Genomic DNA, 19,170 nt, shown 5'->3' on the forward strand with positions numbered 1-19,170 from the left:
GCCCTCCGCAGCTGTGGTGGCAGTGGCGCTGAGGTGTTTTGCATGTGAGCTCTCAGTATTGAGACTTTGGTCCTTCTGGGAACCTGTGAGTAATTTGCATCATGTGTCGGCGCAGAGGACGGTGATGCCATACGAAAGACGGGGTGTTCTGTTACCCTCCTCTACACCCCAGGACATGCTTTGTGGTATCCGTATCCTGTCCAGGTTAGCAGTAATGAGAATTTAAGATCTCTTTGGATCTAAAGGGCCATAAGAAAGACCTGTGGATGAAACAAAGACACCTGGGAGGCTGGGGATGCACTCACGTGGTAGGATCCTTGCTTCACACACACAGTGCCTTGGGTGCCATCTCCAGAACAGCGTAAACTGGCCACAGCAGCGCATGCCATAATCCCAGCCCTCAGCAGGGTCAGAAATGTGAGGGCTGTGTGTCCTGTTTGACCCCTCCTTCCGCTGCTCAGAGACAGGAATCACGACAAACTCGTGTATGCACGCTCCTCTCCTGGTGTTTTCTGGGAGCCGAGCCTCCTTCCTGGACTGGTCAGGAGACAGTGTACAGATTTAGCCATGGCTTTAGCCCTGAGGTGCAGAGGGCTCCGCTGAGCGCTGTTGTCACTGTTTCAGCTGTGGGAACTCATTCTTTGGTCTTCTTCTAGAGTTTCCTGGTCTCGTGGACCAAGGGGTTCAAGTCGAGCGGCGTGGAAGGCAGGGATGTGGTGAATCTGATCCGGCAGGCTATCCGGCGCAGAGGGGTGAGTAGCCGGTGCGAGCTCTCGGGCTGCCGGCTCTGTCAGCTCCACTCTGAATCTTTCCATCTGCCCTTGGACTCAGCACGAGATGGTTTTGTAGGACTCAAGGATAAGTGTTGAGCATTCCTGCCCTGCTTCCCAGGGACTTTTGTATGTGATCAGATGCCTTTGGGGTTTTGAGATTTGCTTGATGAACAGTAACTCTGGCCTTGGTGCAAGAAACACCCTTCAATCCTTAGCCTGAAGGAGAAATGTTGGCATGATTGACAAGAGGGAGGAATGGAGCTGAGAGGTGACAGGCTAGGTCTATTGGTTGTGTAGGAGGGAGAAGACAAGATGGCCCCAATCCTTGCTGCTGTCTGGAAAGCTGCCCTTACTGAAGACAGATGGGGAGATCTCTACCTCTAACCATCTTTGGCTACGGTTTGAGTTGGTAACACACCTGCACAGAGCATCTTGCTTTCTCCGTTTTCCTGCCTGTCTCTCCCTCGTGATGATGAAGTTCCTTTGATCCTCTGCAGGACTTTGACATTGACATTGTGGCCGTAGTGAATGACACAGTTGGGACCATGATGACCTGTGGCTATGATGATCACAACTGTGAGATTGGTCTCATTGTGGGTGAGTGAGCCCCTGGGGTGAAGGTGGTGCCAATCAGCGGGTGGCGATGGGCACCGAGAGTGAGGAAGAAATTCTTAGCCCTGGCGTTTTCTCCTACTTTGTAAAGATAATGGTGCAGCTACTTTGGGCCAAGCCAGGACCTGTGCAGTTAAGCAGTGTAGTATACTAGCTGCCTGGCCTGTTCCAGGAGGCTGCAGTGAGGAATCTCAGCCCCTAGGCAGACAAACAGCGGTGAAGAGGGAGGTGGGTGGGAGCTGAGAGTGCGTGTAGGCAGTGGACGAACAGTTCCTTCCCTTGACCAGGTACTGGCAGTAATGCCTGCTACATGGAGGAGATGCGTCACATTGACATGGTAGAGGGTGACGAGGGACGGATGTGCATCAACATGGAGTGGGGGGCCTTCGGGGACGATGGTACGCTCAATGACATCCGCACCGAGTTTGACCGAGAGATCGACATGGGCTCACTGAACCCTGGGAAGCAGCTGTAAGTGGGGCCTTCCTGTGGGTGGATATGGGTAGGGTGTGGGGCTGAGGTGGGGACCGCCACAGGGAAGGGTTGTTGTTTCCATGCTTTTGCGTTGTCCCCAAAGGGTTGTGGTGGCACACACCAGTTATGGGGATGCTCAAGATCATAAGTCACGAAATAAAAACACACTGCTGCCCTTCAGGATGGTCACTTTTTTGTCTTGGGTTCTTTCGGAGACCGAATCTTGATGAGCAAGAGTCCTACCTGAGCCCCCACTGTGCTGGGATCAGAGGTGTGCTGAGCAGAAAGGTCATTTTGGAAGGTCACATTCCAAGTACTTGCTTTTGCCCATAAACGGTGAGCCCTTAGAAAAGGCACAGTGACTATGACAGGAAGTCCTTTAAAGGCACCGTCTGTGGCCTTCGGCCCCTCACTGCTGGGGAACAAGACTGCAGTACCTGCTTTATTTGATGAGGAGAACTGAACCCAGGCAAATACTCCCAACCGAGCTACATCCCTGACTTCGATTTGGTTTTGTTTGAGACGTGATCTCTTACTGTTTTAGTCCTTGGCTGTCTATGTGGACTCAAACTGGCTACAAATTCACAAACCCACCTACTTGCCTCTGCTTCTTAAGGGATTAAGGGTGTGTGCTGCCTGGTGTTGGTTCTTCTTCTTCATTTATTTATTTTTATTTTTTATTGTTGCTTGCTCAGAGTGCCAGGTCTTTCGGCCTTCATTTGCACTAGGCCTCTGGTTCAGCTGTGTCCTGGGGAAATCGGAGGCTCAGCATTTAGATCCGGAGTCATTTATGCTCCAGTTTGAGCTTTGTTACTTTTGACTTTTTTTTTTTAAAGTCTGTATAAGATATGTTAATTTTGTTTTATATGTGAGTGTTTTGCCTGCGTGTGTGTATTGTACCACATTCATACTTGGTGATTGGAGGAGATCAGAAGAGGGCATTGGATCCCCTGGAACTGGAGTTACCACCATGTGGGTGCTGGGAATCGAATCTGGGTCCTCTGCAGAGCAAGCAGCCAGTGTTCTTAACTGCTGAGCCATTTCTTCAGGCCTGCTTTTGACTCTTACACAACCTTATTTTGCTGTTGAATTTGCTAAACTTCTGTTGAAGATCTTGAAACAGGGTTGGCTGTGGCAAGGGCTAAAAGGCGGTTGCAAAACCGTTTTGAGCAATGTACCATCTCTGTGGTCTTCTTGATGCTGTGTTTTAGAAAAACTGTTAGTTCTGACCTCTATCTGGAAAGGAAGCCCAGAAAGCCCAGCTCTATGAACTGGAGCAGAGGTGGCTAGCCTTTAAGTCACACACAGGCTTCTCTTCATGATGAAATGGCAGTCTGTGCACTTAGACTCTTAGGAATTTCTGGATGTGTCTGTTGTGGGTGCTGAGAGGTTTATTCGCTGAAAAGCCACTAACTCGGTGCCTGATTACATTCTTGGGGCACACCCTCGTCACTGTGAGGAGCTGTGTCTTCAGAAGTGCCCACAGATAAAGTGACTGTCAGCTGGGGTGGCCCTAAGCCATGCTGGACAATGTCATGTTGTGAAGAGCGTTGATGGAGGGGTGGTACCCTATCGGTTGACAGTGTGATGTAGACATTTGAACTTTATAGTGTTGAATTGAGGCCAGGCTGCTACTCAGGCTGGGGCCCATGTTGGAGCTTTGGGTTTTTCATTTTTGAGACAGTCTCATGCAGCCCAAGCTGGCTTTGAACTCACTATCTGGAATGGTTTTTTTTTTCTTTTTAAGATTGATTTTTATTTCATGTGCAGGAGTGATTTTTTTTTTTGCATTTATTAACCGCACTGTGTGCCTGCCCACGTGCCTATTGCTGAGGAAGCCAGAAGAGAGAGTGCTGGAGCCTCTGAAACTAGAATTACATGCAGTTATGGGTGCTGGGAATCTAGCTTAGATTTTCACCAATAGAATTGTTTCTCTATCCCTAATTTTTTCCTTTTTGAGACAGGGTGTCACTGTGTAGCCTAGGCTAGCCTGAAACTTCAATGCTTTTGCCTCAGTCTCCCAAATGCTTCGTTGTTTGGTGTCTGAAGCCAAGCTGCCAGCTCTCCTTTTGCTTTATCCTGCTTTAGCAAGTCACATCTTGCTGCTTGAGAACCTGGCTTTCAACTTCTGCTAACTATCACTCTGGGTCACGCCCCTGCTGGGGTATGGCCCCTCCTAGTTAGTACACATTCTGCTTCCTTTCTGAGACGTCAATGGGCTTTCTTTACCAAAAAGATAATCCTCAAGGCTTGGTTTCTTCTGTCACGTGATCCTAGGATCCTAGGCTAAAAACAATCACTAAAGAAAACAGTGACACCTAGTGGTAGGAAGTTAAATTACTGGACTCGATTCTGGAGCTGATTTCTCCTGTTGTCACGCCTTCCTTTGTCTCTTGTACCCCAAAAGCTCTCAGAGTTCACACCCAGATTCTTGAGCTCTCTATTTGCCCTGGAGCTTTGCCCCAGCCTCTGCCCTGGCTATTATCACCCATTTTCTTGAGAGTCCACAAACTTTGGAAGGCAGTGTCTGTAGATGAACGGGAAGATCTGTACCTAGATCTAATTAGAGCTACTTCAGTTTTCTGTTGGGGCTCTATATAAGGCTAGTTTTAAAAAAAATATTGTTACTATTTTTTTTTTCTTGAGACAGCATCTCACCAGGCTGGGTTGAAACTTGGTGCGTACCCTACAGTGACCTCAAACCATAGCAGTCCCGTCTCAGCCCCTCGGTGTGAACAGTGAGAGTTACCATGACTGGCTTTAAGGTTTTGTTTTAAAAGGAGCATTTTCCTGCTTGGTGTAGTGCAGTGCACCTGTAATCTTAGTACTATGGACGTTGCCTGGGTTCGAGGCCAGCCTGGAGACCCTGTCTCAGAAAGGCAAAACAGTAGCAGCAGAAACTGTACCACCAGCAAAAGCATTTTTTGTTGTTGTTTGTTTTGTTGTGGGGTAGAGTAATAGTAATACTTTTGTTGTTGCTCTGTTTTGGATTTTTGAGATGGGGTCTCCTGTAGCCTAGAGTGGCCTTGAACTTCTGACCCTCCTATCTCCATCTCCCAAGGGCTGCCATTACTGGTATGACCACCATGCCTAGCTCTGAGTTGGACTTTAAATAATCACTCTCTGGGAAACTTAAGTTACCCCAGATTCTGTTCCAGAATATTCCATAATCCCTATGTTTCTTTGGGATGCTTAATGAACCCACTCACTTTTATGGATGATTGGCTGGTCCTGTGTCTTATGTCTCCTTACAGAACCGCTGTGTTCTGTAAGTCTAAATGAATCCTCAATCGCCGACATCTAAAGCACGCTGAAGTCTCATGTCTGCCGGCCTCGGGAGGAGGCATGGCGTCCGTCTGTTACTGGAATGTCACTGGTCTGTCTCTAGAGGAGGCATGGCGTCCGTCTGTTACTGGACCGTCACTGGTCTGTCTCTGGAGGAGGCATGGCGTCCGTCCGTTAATGGACCATCACTGGTCTGTCTCTGGAGGAGGCATGGCGCCCGTCCGTTAATGGACCATCACTGGTCTGTCTCGCAGGTTTGAGAAGATGATCAGCGGGATGTACATGGGGGAACTGGTCAGACTCATCCTGGTCAAGATGGCTAAGGAAGAGCTGTTGTTCCAGGGGAAGCTCAGCCCGGAACTCCTTACCACTGGCTCCTTCGAGACCAAAGATGTATCAGATATTGAGGAGTAAGCTGCTGGGCCCTCTGCCTCTCTGCTCACCCAGTCTCTATGATTTGGGTGGGAACTGGGGTGGAGGGGAAGTGGAGGGGGTTGGCTTTGAGCTCTGTGTGTGTCTGTCTGTGTGTAAATGTGTGTGCCATAGGTCAGACTTTGTATGTTCTACAGGCTGCCTATCTTTAAGAGAGATTTTTCTCACTGGCCTAGATTTACCAAGTAGACTAGGCTGATTGGCCAGGGAGCCCCCAAGGTCTGCCCCATCTCCCCCTCCTCGGTGCTGCGATCAGACACACATCATATCATCTGACTTTTACATGAGTTGTGGGGATTCAACTCGGGTCCTCATATTTACAAACAAGCATTTTACCCTCTGAGTGTCCCCCCAGGCAGGCCTTTAAGGTCTGAAGTAGGATCACAGGGGGTCCATACAGTTGTCTTTGGGTGGCCCTACAACTTCGGTCTCTGCTCCTGCTAATTTGAGAATGACACTACCAGGGTGACTCAGGATGCTAGGAACAGTTGGTCTCCAAGAGTCTGGCCTTGGGATGCTGCTCTGGGCGTGATGTTGGAGGAAAGATTCTGTGCTGACCCCAGTTTTACAACAGGAAAAAAAGTGGTCTTTGGATGCTACTCTGTTTTCGTTTCTGCTGCGATGACACATTCTGACCAAAGAGCACTTGGAGAGGAAAGGGTTGGTTTGGCTTATACTTCCAGGTCACAGTCAGCACCGAGGGAAGTCAGTTGGAACTTCAAATAGAAACACTGCTGGCTCAACTGGCTTCCTTTTTCAGTCCAGCACCATCTGCCTAAGAACGGACCACCCACAGTGGACTGAGAGGGCTCAGCAATTAACAATCAAGACAGTCCCCTACAGACATGTCCACAGGCCAACTGATCCAGGCAGTTCCTCCATTGAGGCTTGTCCTCAGATGACTGTTTCAAGCTGACCATTGAGGCTAACCAGGGCAGATTCCCATAGATACACGTACCCACTCATAGCTTGGCAGAGATGGGAGTAAGGACATCCTGGTTTTTCTTTATCATTTATAACAATACCACAAGATTTAACTTTACTCTTCTATGCTTGAGATTTCGATGTGACTGAAGGGACATGATGGAGAGAGAAAGTTTTTGTGCCAAAGCAGGGCAGCGAAATAGTTCAATGGACTTTGCTAATAAGGATCCTTGGAGTAATTCTGCCCACTCTTTGTAAGCCCAAAGCAGGACAAAGACCTGTGTTATAGAGGCACGCGCCCACTCGAGTCTCCTTGACCCTAGCTGCAGGTACAGTCTGACTAGTGCTGTTTAGAGAACAACAGATGGGACACAGACTGAACTCCTGCACTCAGAGGTGCCTGGCAGCTGGCCCGCCATTCATCTGCTTCGAGGGGCGTAGAGCAGGAACCCGCACTCGCTCACGTAGTGTGTGCAGCAGCCCAAACAGGGTCTTGTCTTTATAAGGCACATGTAGAGGAGCTACTAGTTTTTTCCTGTGTGTATGTAGGGGGAGCGGGGCTCTGGGAGAGGAGCCTCGGAATTGCTGTGTTGGGCTCTACTCCCTACTGCTGAAGGAGTCTACCCTCCCTTGAAGGGGGAGTTTGCTGGAGCTGGGGGCTCCCCAGCCAGCCCACAGCCCCTCCCACTGGTCACAGCGAGTCAGACACCCTATCTCACACCCTATTATCTGTTTCCTAGTGATAAGGATGGACTACGGAAGGCCTACCAGATCCTGGTGCGTCTGGGTCTGACTCCGTTGCAGGAGGACTGCGTGGCCACACAACGAATCTGCCAGATTGTGTCCACGCGCTCGGCCAGCCTGTGCGCAGCCACCCTGGCTGCGGTACTGTGGCGCATCAAAGAGAACAAGGGCGAGGAGCGACTTCGCTCCACCATCGGTGTCGATGGCTCCGTCTACAAGAAACACCCCCAGTGAGTGAGCAGTCTGGGCGTGGGAGCAATGGAGCCCGCTGGAGACTCCAGGAGTCAGTGCTTTGTTCCCCAGTGGACACTGTCGGTCTGGGTGGGGTTGACTTCTGAAGGCAGCTGGTGATTTGCCCTCTGTCCAGAGCTCCTGGCTGCTGAGTCCTTGTCTTGTCTTGTCTCCTCCACTCTCTGGTTTTTGCTGTTTTGAGATAGGCTGTCGTGTAGCTTTAGACTGGCCTCAATATGTGGCCATGGACGAGCTTAAATTTCTGATCCTCTTTTCTCCACCTCCCGAGTTCTCAGATTACAGGCTTGTGCCACCTTTATGTAGTGTCGGGTTGAGTGCTCCATGCATCGTAGGGAAGCACGTTGCCAGCTAGACATCATCTCCAGCTGCCTCCACCTTTTGGTTTTGTTTTTTCAAGACAAGGTTTCTGTGTAGCTTTGGAGCCTGTCCTGGAACTCGCTCCATCTATAGACCAGGCTGGCCTTGACCTCACTGAGATCCTCCTGAATCCAACTGTTCCTGTAGGGTATTCCCTGGGCATTGGATAAAATGAGATGAACCAGGAGCAGGCAGCAACAGAAACACTTGACTCTAGTAGATTGCCCTAGCAGAGGAGCTGTGACGTGTTCCATGGGAAAGATCATGTCTCCTGTGACTGCTTTAGAAGAACCAGCTAGGGCAGTCACGATTGCATCCCAGCTCTTATACAGTAAGATGGAAGAATGGAGAGAGGAGACATGGACACTGGGCCACTGGCTCGGGGCAGAGGCGGAAGCTACTCTGCAACCGTTTGTACCCCTGTAACCATGGACACCTGTCTCTTACTCTGTGTGCCACTGCAGTTTTGCCAAGCGTCTTCACAAGGCAGTGAGGAGGCTGGTGCCCGACTGTGATGTTCGCTTCCTCCGGTCTGAGGATGGCAGCGGCAAAGGGGCGGCTATGGTGACAGCGGTGGCCTACCGGCTGGCTGACCAACACCGTGCCCGCCAGAAGACCCTGGAGGCTCTGAAGCTGAGCCGCGAGCAGCTGCTGGAGATCAAAAGGAGGATGAAGGTGGAAATGGAGCAAGGTCTGAGCAAGGACACACATGCGGTAGCCCCTGTGAAGATGCTGCCTACTTACGTGTGCGCCACCCCGGATGGTACAGGTACACAGCACGGGTGCCCTCAGCTCGCCTGGTGGGGTTTGTTCTGCTGCCCACATTCGTCGTGGACCCTTTAAAAAAGATTTATGTCAAGTTTCGTGCCTGTCAGTACGCATAAGCTGGTTGAATCCACGAGAGGGTGTCCAGTCCTGGAGGTGGGGTTGCAGGCAGCTGTGATGTGGGTGCTAGGGAATGAACTCGTGACCTGCAAGAAAAGTATCTGCTGAAATTATCTCTCGGGCCCCATTTGTTTTGCTTTTTGGCGTGGGTCTCATGTAGCTTGATGTGACCTGAATACTTGTTCTAGGATTATTGGTGTAGCCAACACTTGGACCAATTTTGTTAAAAATCTGCTGTTTGGCAGAGAACTGAAGCCGAGAGAAGTTAAGAACCTTGCTCAGGGTCATACAATCAGACAGCGTCAGCAACATTCAGACCTAGGGATCTGGGGTCAAGAGTCAGCTCTCAAACACTGTGTTAGTTGGGGTCTATTTGTATTTCCTACCTGGCCTTCACAAAAACTTTCTGATCCATGGTGGTGTTTCATAGTTGGCATAGGCTCCAGGGGAAGAAACTAAGGTTTGGTCGCTGGTCACCTCCTAGTGATGTGGCCTTGTCCCATTCAGTCATATCTCCAAGACCATCTATATGGGTTGGGTTGCCTCGGGGTCGTATGGCCCAAGATTGACTTTAAACTCACAGTGTAGCTGAGGCTGGCCTTGAATGCCTGATCCTCCTGCCTCCATGTCCCCAGTGCTGGGATTGCAGGCTTGCCACACTGCCTGACCTCAGTTTCCTTTGAAAGAGTCCCTCGGCTGTTCCTTCTCTCTTCCAGAATCGTACCCTCTGTAGCATTTGTCTTGGCTCAGATGTTACATCTGACAATTTTAAGCATCCTGTATTGGCATACCTGATGTTCTAAAGAGCTGACTTCTGGGGTCAGGTAGGACCATTCAGATCTGGTCCTGAGGCTCTTCCTTCCTTAACTGCTAGGTGGCGCTCATGCTCCGTCTTTCCTAACAAAGGGCAGGTGTGTAAACTCTGACTGTCAACCACAACTCATGACCACCCTGGGTTGATTTTCCAGAGAAAGGAGACTTTCTGGCCTTGGATCTTGGAGGAACAAATTTCCGGGTCCTGCTGGTGCGCGTGCGGAACGGGAAGCGGAAGGGCGTGGAGATGCATAACAAGATCTACTCCATCCCTCAAGATGTCATGCATGGCACTGGGGAAGAGGTGAGGCTTGGGATGGGAGAGAAAAGGAGGTGACATGCCAGGGAGGAGGGGAGGTTATGAGCTTCTGGGAGGATCCAGTGGCCTTCCCAACTTCAAAGACACCCCCCCCCACCCTGTGCCTTTCCCCCCCCTGGCTTGGGGAGGGCTCAAGGGTTCAGGGTCCTGGCAGAGTGGCTCCTCAGGTGATGCCTGAGCTTGCAATTCTCCTGGGTCGAATGTTTGGGGGCATCCCCCTCTGGCCCCGGTCCTTCCCTCAATGCCTGTTCTTCCTGCAGCTCTTTGACCACATCGTCCAGTGCATCGCGGACTTCCTTGAGTACATGGGCATGAAAGGCGTGTCTCTGCCTCTGGGCTTCACCTTCTCCTTCCCGTGCCAACAGAACAGCCTGGACCAGGTAGCGCTGCCTTCCGGAGGGCTGTCATGTGGGCTTTAATTTCCAGCAGGGAGAGTTGCTCTTTGAAGAGGGAAAGAGGGTATGAGTGACCTTGGTTGGGGACCTTAGTGGGAACTCGTATTTTAAAATTTAATTTATTTGTGTGTGTGTTGGGGTGCCACCTTTATGTTCAGGCAGGGGTACCTTGTTTTTGAGACAAGGTCTCTCTAATGAGAGTAATGAGAGCCTGGAGCTTACTAATTTTGCAAGGCTGTCTAGACACCAAGCCCTAGAGATTCTGCAGTGTCCACCTTCCCAGGTTTTTACGTGAGTACTGGATATCAAACTCAGGTCCTCGTGCACCCAGGTAGACACTACCTTTTCATGCCAACGCATGTGCAATCTTTGTGCATTTATCGGGGAACCTGACACTGTTGACTGTTCCTGTCAGGACTGTAACATCTTAGATACTTGCTGAATTTTCCTGTCTGTTTCTGTGAGGCCTGTGTATTAAGTCTAGAACTAAATAAAGAGTACACAAAGCAAGAGCCAGCTGTGGCCATTGGCTCTGATGACATCACCTTTTGGATGAGGCTTCAGTAGACATTAAAGAGACACGGAGACCCAGAGGTCTCTGGCCACATGTATTCACCACTGACTTTGGGCAAGTCTCCCTGGCTGTTGAAGCCCAGTGTTGTCTTATTGTAATGATCATGTGAAATGAGGTTATAAACACTTTTGCCAGAGGCACAAAACTCACCGGTAGATGAGAGATGGGTAGAGGAGACAAATACGCCTTTGTCTGTGTGGGGGTGAAGCCAGGCCTTCACGGGGCTGTTTGGTTCTGAATCTCTTGGGATCTGATCACAGGATGACACATCCAGGTTTATTAAGAATACGCAAGTGATGGGCGCGTCCATGAGCGAGGCTTGGAGACACCATGCGTGTGGGTGGCCGTGGTTCCAGCCTTTCGGGAAAGGGATTTGAGGGTGCTGGTTTATGCTGGCGGCTACAGTATCAAGAGCAATAGGGAACAAACCTTTCTCCCACGTGCAAAGTCAATGGGTATCTGTTCAGATGGCCCACACTCAATGAAGGGCACATTAAAGGGGCTCTAAGGGGCTGGGAGATGGCTCAGATGGTACAGTACTTGCCTCGTAAGAAAGAGGATCTGAGTTTGTATCTCCAGCACCCGTATAAAAGCTGGGTACAATAATGTGCCTGTCACCCCAGCCGTGGGGAAGCAGAGCCAGGCAGATCCGGGCACTCCTTGACCAGCCAATCTAACTGAATTAGTGAGTTCTAGGTTTAATGACAAGTCCCTGAAAACAATAAAGTGGACAGCAAAGGGGGAAGATATCAGGTATCGGCCCCCGGCCTCCACACGCCTGCCACCTGCACAGCTTTGTACACACAGGCATGAACAGAAGCACTCATCCTCCCTGCCCGACCACGTTCTTTCTCTGAGTCTGTACAGACTCTGGGGAGCCTGGCGGCTTCTCTCCCTATGCTGTTCCCCAGCTCACTGTTCACTAAGTCTGGAAACTAAAACATACGCACAAGCGGTGATGAGAATTAAATGATACAACCAAGTCAGTACCTTAGATACAAGCCCAAGATCATTTGTGGGTAATCTGGTTGCAAAGTGGGGCTCCAGAAATGACCAGTATCCCCTTTCTGATGTCCCCCTTTGTGTGCCTGTGAGTTATTTATTTGTTTGTTTGTTTTCTTCCAGAGCATCCTCCTCAAGTGGACAAAAGGCTTCAAGGCATCTGGCTGTGAGGGCGAGGATGTGGTCACTCTGCTGAAGGAAGCAATTCACCGGCGAGAGGTGGGAGCCATAGTACAAGTCCCGATGCATTGGTACCCCCGTAGGAGACATAGTGCAGATCCTGATGTGTTGGTCCCCCAGTACCCAAGGTGGTTGCTGTATACAGAGTCAGGGCAATATCACATGCTATTACTTTGTTGGAGGGAAATTAGCTTCATTACTCGGCAGTGGTTGATTAACTACTGGGCGTGGGGACTCAGGGCTGACCACAACAGTCTACTCTATAAACAGAAGCCCGTGATCCAGTGGCAGGTGCTGCTGGACGGCTTTGAGGAAAAGTGAGGTTGAATGGGGAGAGCAGAGAGGAGTGAGCAGATAAGTGGCTGTGTGTGCGTGCGTGTGTCTGTCTGTCTGTCTTAAAGTGCCTAAGCAGAGGATATTGGAATTTGTGGGCTAGACAGACATCTGCTTCTGCCATCAGGAGTTTGACCTGGATGTAGTTGCTGTCGTGAATGACACAGTTGGGACCATGATGACCTGTGGCTATGAAGACCCTCACTGTGAAGTTGGCCTTATCGTTGGTAAGGACACCAACTCTGCTTCCCGAATGGGGATGCATGGCCTCGGGTGGATGGGAGACTGGTGCTGAGGGAGGACCGGTGCCCTCTGATTGACAGGCACTGGAAGCAATGCCTGCTACATGGAAGAGATGCGCAATGTGGAGCTGGTGGACGGAGAGGAGGGACGGATGTGCGTCAACATGGAGTGGGGGGCCTTTGGGGACAACGGCTGCCTGGATGACTTCCGCACAGAGTTTGATGTTGCTGTGGATGAGCTCTCTCTCAACCCTGGCAAGCAGAGGTAAGCACTCACCTGTGTTGGAGGGCGTACATCCTGAATGAGACCTCAGCTGGCTGGGCTCTCTCCACCACGGCATTTCCCCACCAGACACTTATTCTCTTGAGGACCTTAGTAGGTTTCTCCTTCAAAGAGCTTCTTCAACAAACCAATAAGGTCAGGAGTGCACTGGAGGCTAGGTCTGAGACTGAGGAAAGCCTGTGGGAACTGGCAGCTCATGGCTCCCAGGGTGAAGAAGTGGTGTTGGTGTGGCTTTGACAGGAAGGAAGCCTTTCTCTGGCTACTCAGCATCTAGTGCCTCTATTGTCAGAATGGAGGAGCATCCCCAGTGTTGCAGAGCCTCATGCAGTGTGGAGGTTTAGAGCTTGAGCTGAGGCCTGATGTCTGCCACCCTTCCTACTAGGAAGATGCCATCTACAGGGTCACCACACTGAATTAGTCAAAGATCTTGGCCCTTTAGACAACACTTTGCAAATGATTAGTCTAAATTAGAGGGCCCAGACTAAAACACCTCTGCAAGCCAGGCAAGCACCATTCATGAAGGGAGCAGGCTACACAATGAGGTAGGGCAGCAATAGTATCTTCACTGGCCTTTGGGCTTTAGCTTTTTAAAAAGGCATTGTGCTTAGTCATAGTCATGGCTGGCTCCAAAAGTGTGTGTTGACACCAGTTATTTGAGGTCCAAGGGAAAGCAAGTAAGTTGTCCAATGGAATTAGGGATGAAGACTCAGCCATCTTCCCCCGATCCTGAAAGTGGTGTTGGGTTTGTGAATGTGTCTCTTCCTAAGGAGCTGTCAACAGTCAGGTGGTGAGTTTTGGTGAATGTTTGAAAAGATTCCTGGATGTTGCTCACACGACGCAGGAGCTGTTCTTTTCCCACAAGAGGAATGTGCCAGCTCCCTTCTTTCTTTTTTGCCTGGACACATTTGCCCCCTTCTGACTTCTGTGGACACTGTCACACTGCAGATTCGAGAAGATGATCAGCGGCATGTACTTGGGCGAGATCGTGCGCAACATCCTCATCGATTTCACTAAGAGAGGGTTGCTCTTCCGCGGCCGCATCTCAGAGCGCCTCAAGACGAGGGGAATCTTTGAGACCAAGTTCCTGTCTCAGATCGAGAGGTAAGGATGGGGACTTGGGAAGAAGGTAGGGCCATGTGCTCATTTTTCCCCTCATGAATGGACAGGCTCACAGGTTTCCCCAGCTCTTGTGAGGTCAGGATGTGGCTCACATTGGTCTGCTTACAGTGAGTGACCCCTTCTTGACTGACACTTCCCCAAAGAACCATGCTGGACATGGAAAAAGGCCGTGGAAAGTGGTATTGCTGAGTTTAAACTGAATATCAGGGCTAGTCTGCTTGGAGGATGTGAGTTTCCTTTGTCTTTAGTGTAGTTTGGTTTTGGTCTTCTTGAGGTAGATCTTACTATGTAACCACGGTTGCCATTGCACTTGGTGGCAATCCTCCTGCTTCAGTCTCCTGAAAGCTGGGATTGCAGGCCAGCACGCCTGTGAGCATCAGTTTTGTGGTAGCCATGTTCTGCCTTGGGTGTCAGATAGAACGAGGGCCGTTTGTTCATAGCTCTGTCACCTGTGGGAAGAACGAGCGGATGAGCACTGCTCAAGAGCCAGATAACGCCGCCCCCACCCCACCTCACTCCCCAGAACCTGCCTGGGCACACCTGACCATCCATTGTCTCCCTCGCACGCAGTGACTGCCTGGCCCTGCTGCAGGTCCGCGCCATCCTGCGCCACCTAGGGCTGGAGAGCACCTGCGATGACAGCATCATCGTGAAGGAGGTGTGCACCGTGGTCGCCCGGCGCGCGGCTCAGCTTTGCGGCGCAGGCATGGCTGCTGTGGTGGACAAGATAAGAGAAAACCGAGGGCTGGACAGCCTCAAAGTGACAGTGGGTGTAGACGGGACTCTCTACAAGCTCCATCCTCAGTGAGTGCCTGCCCCTGGAGGCCTTCCCTGTCCTCCCTTCCTGGTGCACTTCTGTCCTTGACTTCTCTCAGCCACTCCAAAGAGCGTTTAGTGCTTAGTTTGGAGATCAATGGTCATGGCCCCTTTGCTGGCTTGGGAGTCTGTTGCAAGGAGGCTGCTTGTTCATCCCGGCCACCCAGCTAGCTTAGCCCCAAAATAACCACACAAAAACTGTATTAATTAAAACACTGCTTGGTCCATTAGCTCTAGCCTCTTATTGGCTAACTCCTACATCTTTATTTAACCCATTTCTATTAATCTGTGTATCTCCATGTGGCAGCGGTTTAATGGCAAAGTTTCAGCAGCATGTCTTACTCTGGTGGTCGATCCACGGCATCTCTCTGACTCTGCTTTCTTCCTTCTAGAATTTAGTTCTGTCTTCTCCACCTACCTAAATTCTGCCCTATCAGGCTAATGAAGTTTTTTTATTCATTAACCAATATAAGCATCACACAGAAGGGACTCCCATATCAAAAGTCTTTGTGCGCTTGTGGTTTGATTTTCAAGGCTGGACAGCAGCTTTTTGGTTTTTTGAGGCAGAGACTTGTGTAAGCCGCATTGGCCTTGACCAGATTATGCAGCTGAGGCTGGCCTTGAATTCCTAACCCTCTGACTTCCACCTCACAAGGTGGGATGGCAGGTGTGCATCAGCACACCTGCCTGCGGCGGGGGGGGGGGGGGGGGGGGAGGGGGGCGGGGGCGGGGGGGGTCATGTTTTCCAGTGTTCACATCGCTGCTGTTCTCTGTTGTTTAATTGTTCTGACATTTTAGCTGTTGTGAACAGTGCTGCTGGGAAAACCCTGGTTGCCTCACTCTACAATAACAGCAAGGTTTTCCCTGTGATCCAGGGATTATCACACAGTACCACTCGGGGCTTGTGTTACTAAAGGTTTTGGAGGCGCATAGCCATGCCCGTGTCTGTGTGCTGACAGTGGCTTTATTCATGCTCAGATGACACATAACCCACAACACTGAGGCATGTATGTGCATGTGTCTATGTAGGGGTACATACACAGGGTTAGGTGCCGGAGACGGATTGATTCCCTGGAACTGGAGCTACAGGCATTGGTGAGCAGCCTGACATGCTTCCAATTACATTTGTCTCTTGAAAGAACAGTAGATGAATAGATGCTCTAACCACAGAGCCACCTCTAACCCATAATTGACCCTGTAATTATTTGTATATGGGTAAAGGTGGGGAGTGTGGGGAAATTGTGTACTTGGGTACCGTGCCTACAGAGGCCAGAAGATGGCATTGGAGCTGGTGTCACGTGGGTGCTGGGAATTGAATCTTGGTCCTGCAAGAGTTGTGTGCGCTGCTCGTGCCGAGCCAGCCGTTCCAGCTGTTTTAAAAGCTGGTCTCTTGTATTCCAGACCCGCCTCTAACTTTCTATGGAACCAAGGGTAACCTTGAGCTTTTGACTCTCTTGCCTCTGCTTCCTGTTTGCTGGGATTACAGACAAGTGCTACCACACTCAGTTGATGCTGGGGATAAAACCCAAGAGCCTCACTTGTATCGCTAGGCAAGCATCATCAACTGAGCTCCATTCCAGGACCAGCTGATTTACTTTGAAAAAAAAGTTAACCAGCCTCTCAAGACATTTGTGCCAAACTTGAGCCTTCCACTCTCTTGACTGGCCACTCTGTTGTAAGACTAGGGCATGGCCCTCAAGACTGCGTTTTCTGGCACCCGGTACCCAATCAGCGTTTGTTGTCATGTGTCTCACCTTCATTCTGTTTCCAGCTTCCTTGGAGGACACCAACCAGTCACATCCCTTCTTTTTCTCTCTTTAGCTTTGCCAAAGTCATGCATGAGACCGTGAGAGATCTGGCTCCGAAATGTGAGGTGTCTTTCCTGGAGTCCGAGGATGGCAGTGGGAAGGGAGCGGCTCTTATCACTGCGGTGGCCTGCCGCATCCGGGAAGCCGGACAGAGGTAGAGTCAGAGCCCAGACGGGACTTCTCTGCTGCGCGGCCGCTTCCTGCTTTAAGTTAGGAGGATGGATGGACCCCTCGTCATTTCATGCCCAGAGAGGACCCTGTGAGACTGAGACTTTGTCTGTGTATGTTCACTGTAGAGTTTGACACCCGATCCTTGGCCTTCCTGAGAATCAGAAGTATGGAATTGTTCACAGTTGCTCCTGTTACCTCCTGAGATCATTTCTCCCTGTTCTACTTCCGGTACAATCCTATGTGATGGAGATAGTCTTAAAGACATGGCTGCCTCATCTTGGATGTGAATGTGACATTTGTAGGTGGACAGCATCTCACCAAAAGGATGTTTGCTTCTTTTGTCAGAGGCAGACGTTGGGAGGGAGGCGAAGTAGAGGGACATCCCCCCATGATGGCCTTATGGCTGACCCTCTTCAACTCATCCATAAGCATTTCCCTGCTGGTTCTAACATTTGCTGTCCTGGAATAGAGAATCCAAACCAAAGCCAAGATTTGACACCTCCTCCAAGTGTTTGTGGCTTTACCTCACATGGCTGAATGCATCATCCGCGAAAAACAGACCTTGGTTGGGGGTGACTTTTGGTAGCTTTTTAAGTCCCCCCCCCCCCCCGCAGAAGTGGAAACACTGTTTTATTTTGTTTGTTTCTTAATTTATGTTTGAAATTTATTTAGTTTGTGAAACAGGTCCTCTCCTTCATTGTGTAATGGTTAATTGTAAGTAATGTATTTATACGTTCCTTTGTTCTGTACATAGCTGGCCAGGGTCTTGTGACTTGGCCTCATTAGTAAATCCGTGTAGTTCAGAATATGAGGTGGAGACACTGACTGGCTCCTAGAAACAACTCATTCACCCGCGGGCAGAGGAGAGATGTGGTGGGCAGACGGCAGAGTACCAGCCTTTTCCTGCAGTCTGGGGAGCGTGTTCAGGGCAGGGATGGAGACTGAGGCTGGCCCCCGGACAGAGAAAACCGCAGCAGCTGGCTGCTCTGTCTGCTCTCCTGAGTGATATCGCCTGGGATGTTAGCTAAAGGAAACCGAAGGACTTGTTCAAATACTCACTGCTTAGCAATCTCCATCTGTAGGTCAGTCAGTGTTTTAAAACGGTTTAGCAAGCTAAAGGAAGCCACCAAAAAGAAAAAAAAATGTCCTTAAAGTTCTATCTGATTGTCATAACAAACCAAATGAAGCAACGAAACAACCAAAAGCCTCAGGGATGCTGTGGGGTGTTTGAACCTTTGCCCTCTGCTGTCTGTCTGCCTCCCCAGACTGAGCTGCACTGAGGGGCTGACTCGCTTTTTTATACGTGCTATTTATTTCAGACTGTTGGAGGAGGAGGTCTCGAAAGCCCTGTCCTCTGCTCTGACTCCAAAAGTTCACTTCTGCTCTAAAGATACTAGATTGACCACCACCGTTAAACCCGGCTATGACCTACTAAAGAGAGGACAGCCTTGAGGACAGCCTTGTCGTGCTAATGAGCAGGGTGCAGGGGTCAAAACAGAGAGACCGAGAGAAACTCACCGCTGGTACACCCACGTTGTGAGCATTTCTCAGTCGTGCAGAGCAGAGCCTGGTCCTCCTGAGATTGTACCAGGCTGGCACTGCCAGTGGGGTGTGGCACCCTCGCTCCCCCGACCTCATCCAGACCATTGAAAGCCAAAGCCACCTATAGATGTGGGAACCACTAGAGGGTAGCCACGGAATGCAGACGGATCTTGATGACATTTTTGAATCTTAAATTTTACACTGTCAGATCAGGCCCCATCTCTGAGAGAGGACACTTTGTAGGTGGAGACGGGCATGTGGCTAGCTTTTGAGGAAGTGTTGGCTTTCACTCCAGAGCAGGAGGCAGTGTGCTGTGTTCTTGGCATTAGGCTGGCTGCTCCCAGCCCTGGGCTGACAGCCCTCCGCTAAAGCTGCTTTGTGTGATGTTCAGTAACTTTTGGCTCATCTCAAATCCCTGGGCACTCAGTCTAGTGAATGTGTTGTCACCATGTACAGTAGAGAACTAGTCGAATTAACCATGTGATGTTAACTATTATTAATAAATTTTAACTTTTTTTTTTCAAAATATTTAGTGTGTGATTGGATCTTAAAAATGAGCACTTTAGAGTGCCGTCGTCTTTGGGGCAAGTTAGCACTGCCCGTCACTGATGGGATCAGTAAATACATTTGGAGTACGATGTTATCGTATTCATGGAGATGGGTTCTAGAATACTAAAGCCTGTAGGAGGTCGGACACCGTGTTACCTTTCTATTGCTGTGATAAACACTACGAAAGAATGGGCAGCAGGAACCCGATGCTAAAAGCAGAAGCTGAAGCTCAAGTGGGAGGCAGAAAGGAAGGACTAGAAATGGTGTCAGTCCTTAACGTCTCAAC

The 19,170-nt window shown here is 50.1% G+C and overlaps 1 protein-coding gene across 1 annotated transcript in view; it reads left to right on the top strand.

The window, feature by feature from the left end:
• The window catches only part of Hk2 (hexokinase 2), a 52,080-nt gene extending 33,217 nt beyond the window's left edge, over nt 1-18,863 (top strand). The window contains exons 5-18 of the mRNA XM_075983783.1: nt 657-752; nt 1,271-1,370; nt 1,673-1,856; nt 5,399-5,554; nt 7,241-7,474; nt 8,318-8,622; nt 9,707-9,855; nt 10,131-10,250; nt 11,965-12,060; nt 12,482-12,581; nt 12,678-12,861; nt 13,825-13,980; nt 14,569-14,802; nt 16,636-18,863. Of these exons, the coding sequence (XP_075839898.1) occupies nt 657-752; nt 1,271-1,370; nt 1,673-1,856; nt 5,399-5,554; nt 7,241-7,474; nt 8,318-8,622; nt 9,707-9,855; nt 10,131-10,250; nt 11,965-12,060; nt 12,482-12,581; nt 12,678-12,861; nt 13,825-13,980; nt 14,569-14,802; nt 16,636-16,780 (2,259 nt within the window). The 3' untranslated portion in view covers nt 16,781-18,863. The remainder of the gene's footprint in view (nt 1-656; nt 753-1,270; nt 1,371-1,672; nt 1,857-5,398; nt 5,555-7,240; nt 7,475-8,317; nt 8,623-9,706; nt 9,856-10,130; nt 10,251-11,964; nt 12,061-12,481; nt 12,582-12,677; nt 12,862-13,824; nt 13,981-14,568; nt 14,803-16,635) is intronic.
• Nucleotides 18,864-19,170: the final 307 nt, after the last annotated feature.

The sequence above is a fragment of the Microtus pennsylvanicus genome, chromosome 8, assembly GCF_037038515.1.
Source record: "Microtus pennsylvanicus isolate mMicPen1 chromosome 8, mMicPen1.hap1, whole genome shotgun sequence".
NCBI lineage: Eukaryota > Metazoa > Chordata > Mammalia > Rodentia > Cricetidae > Microtus > Microtus pennsylvanicus.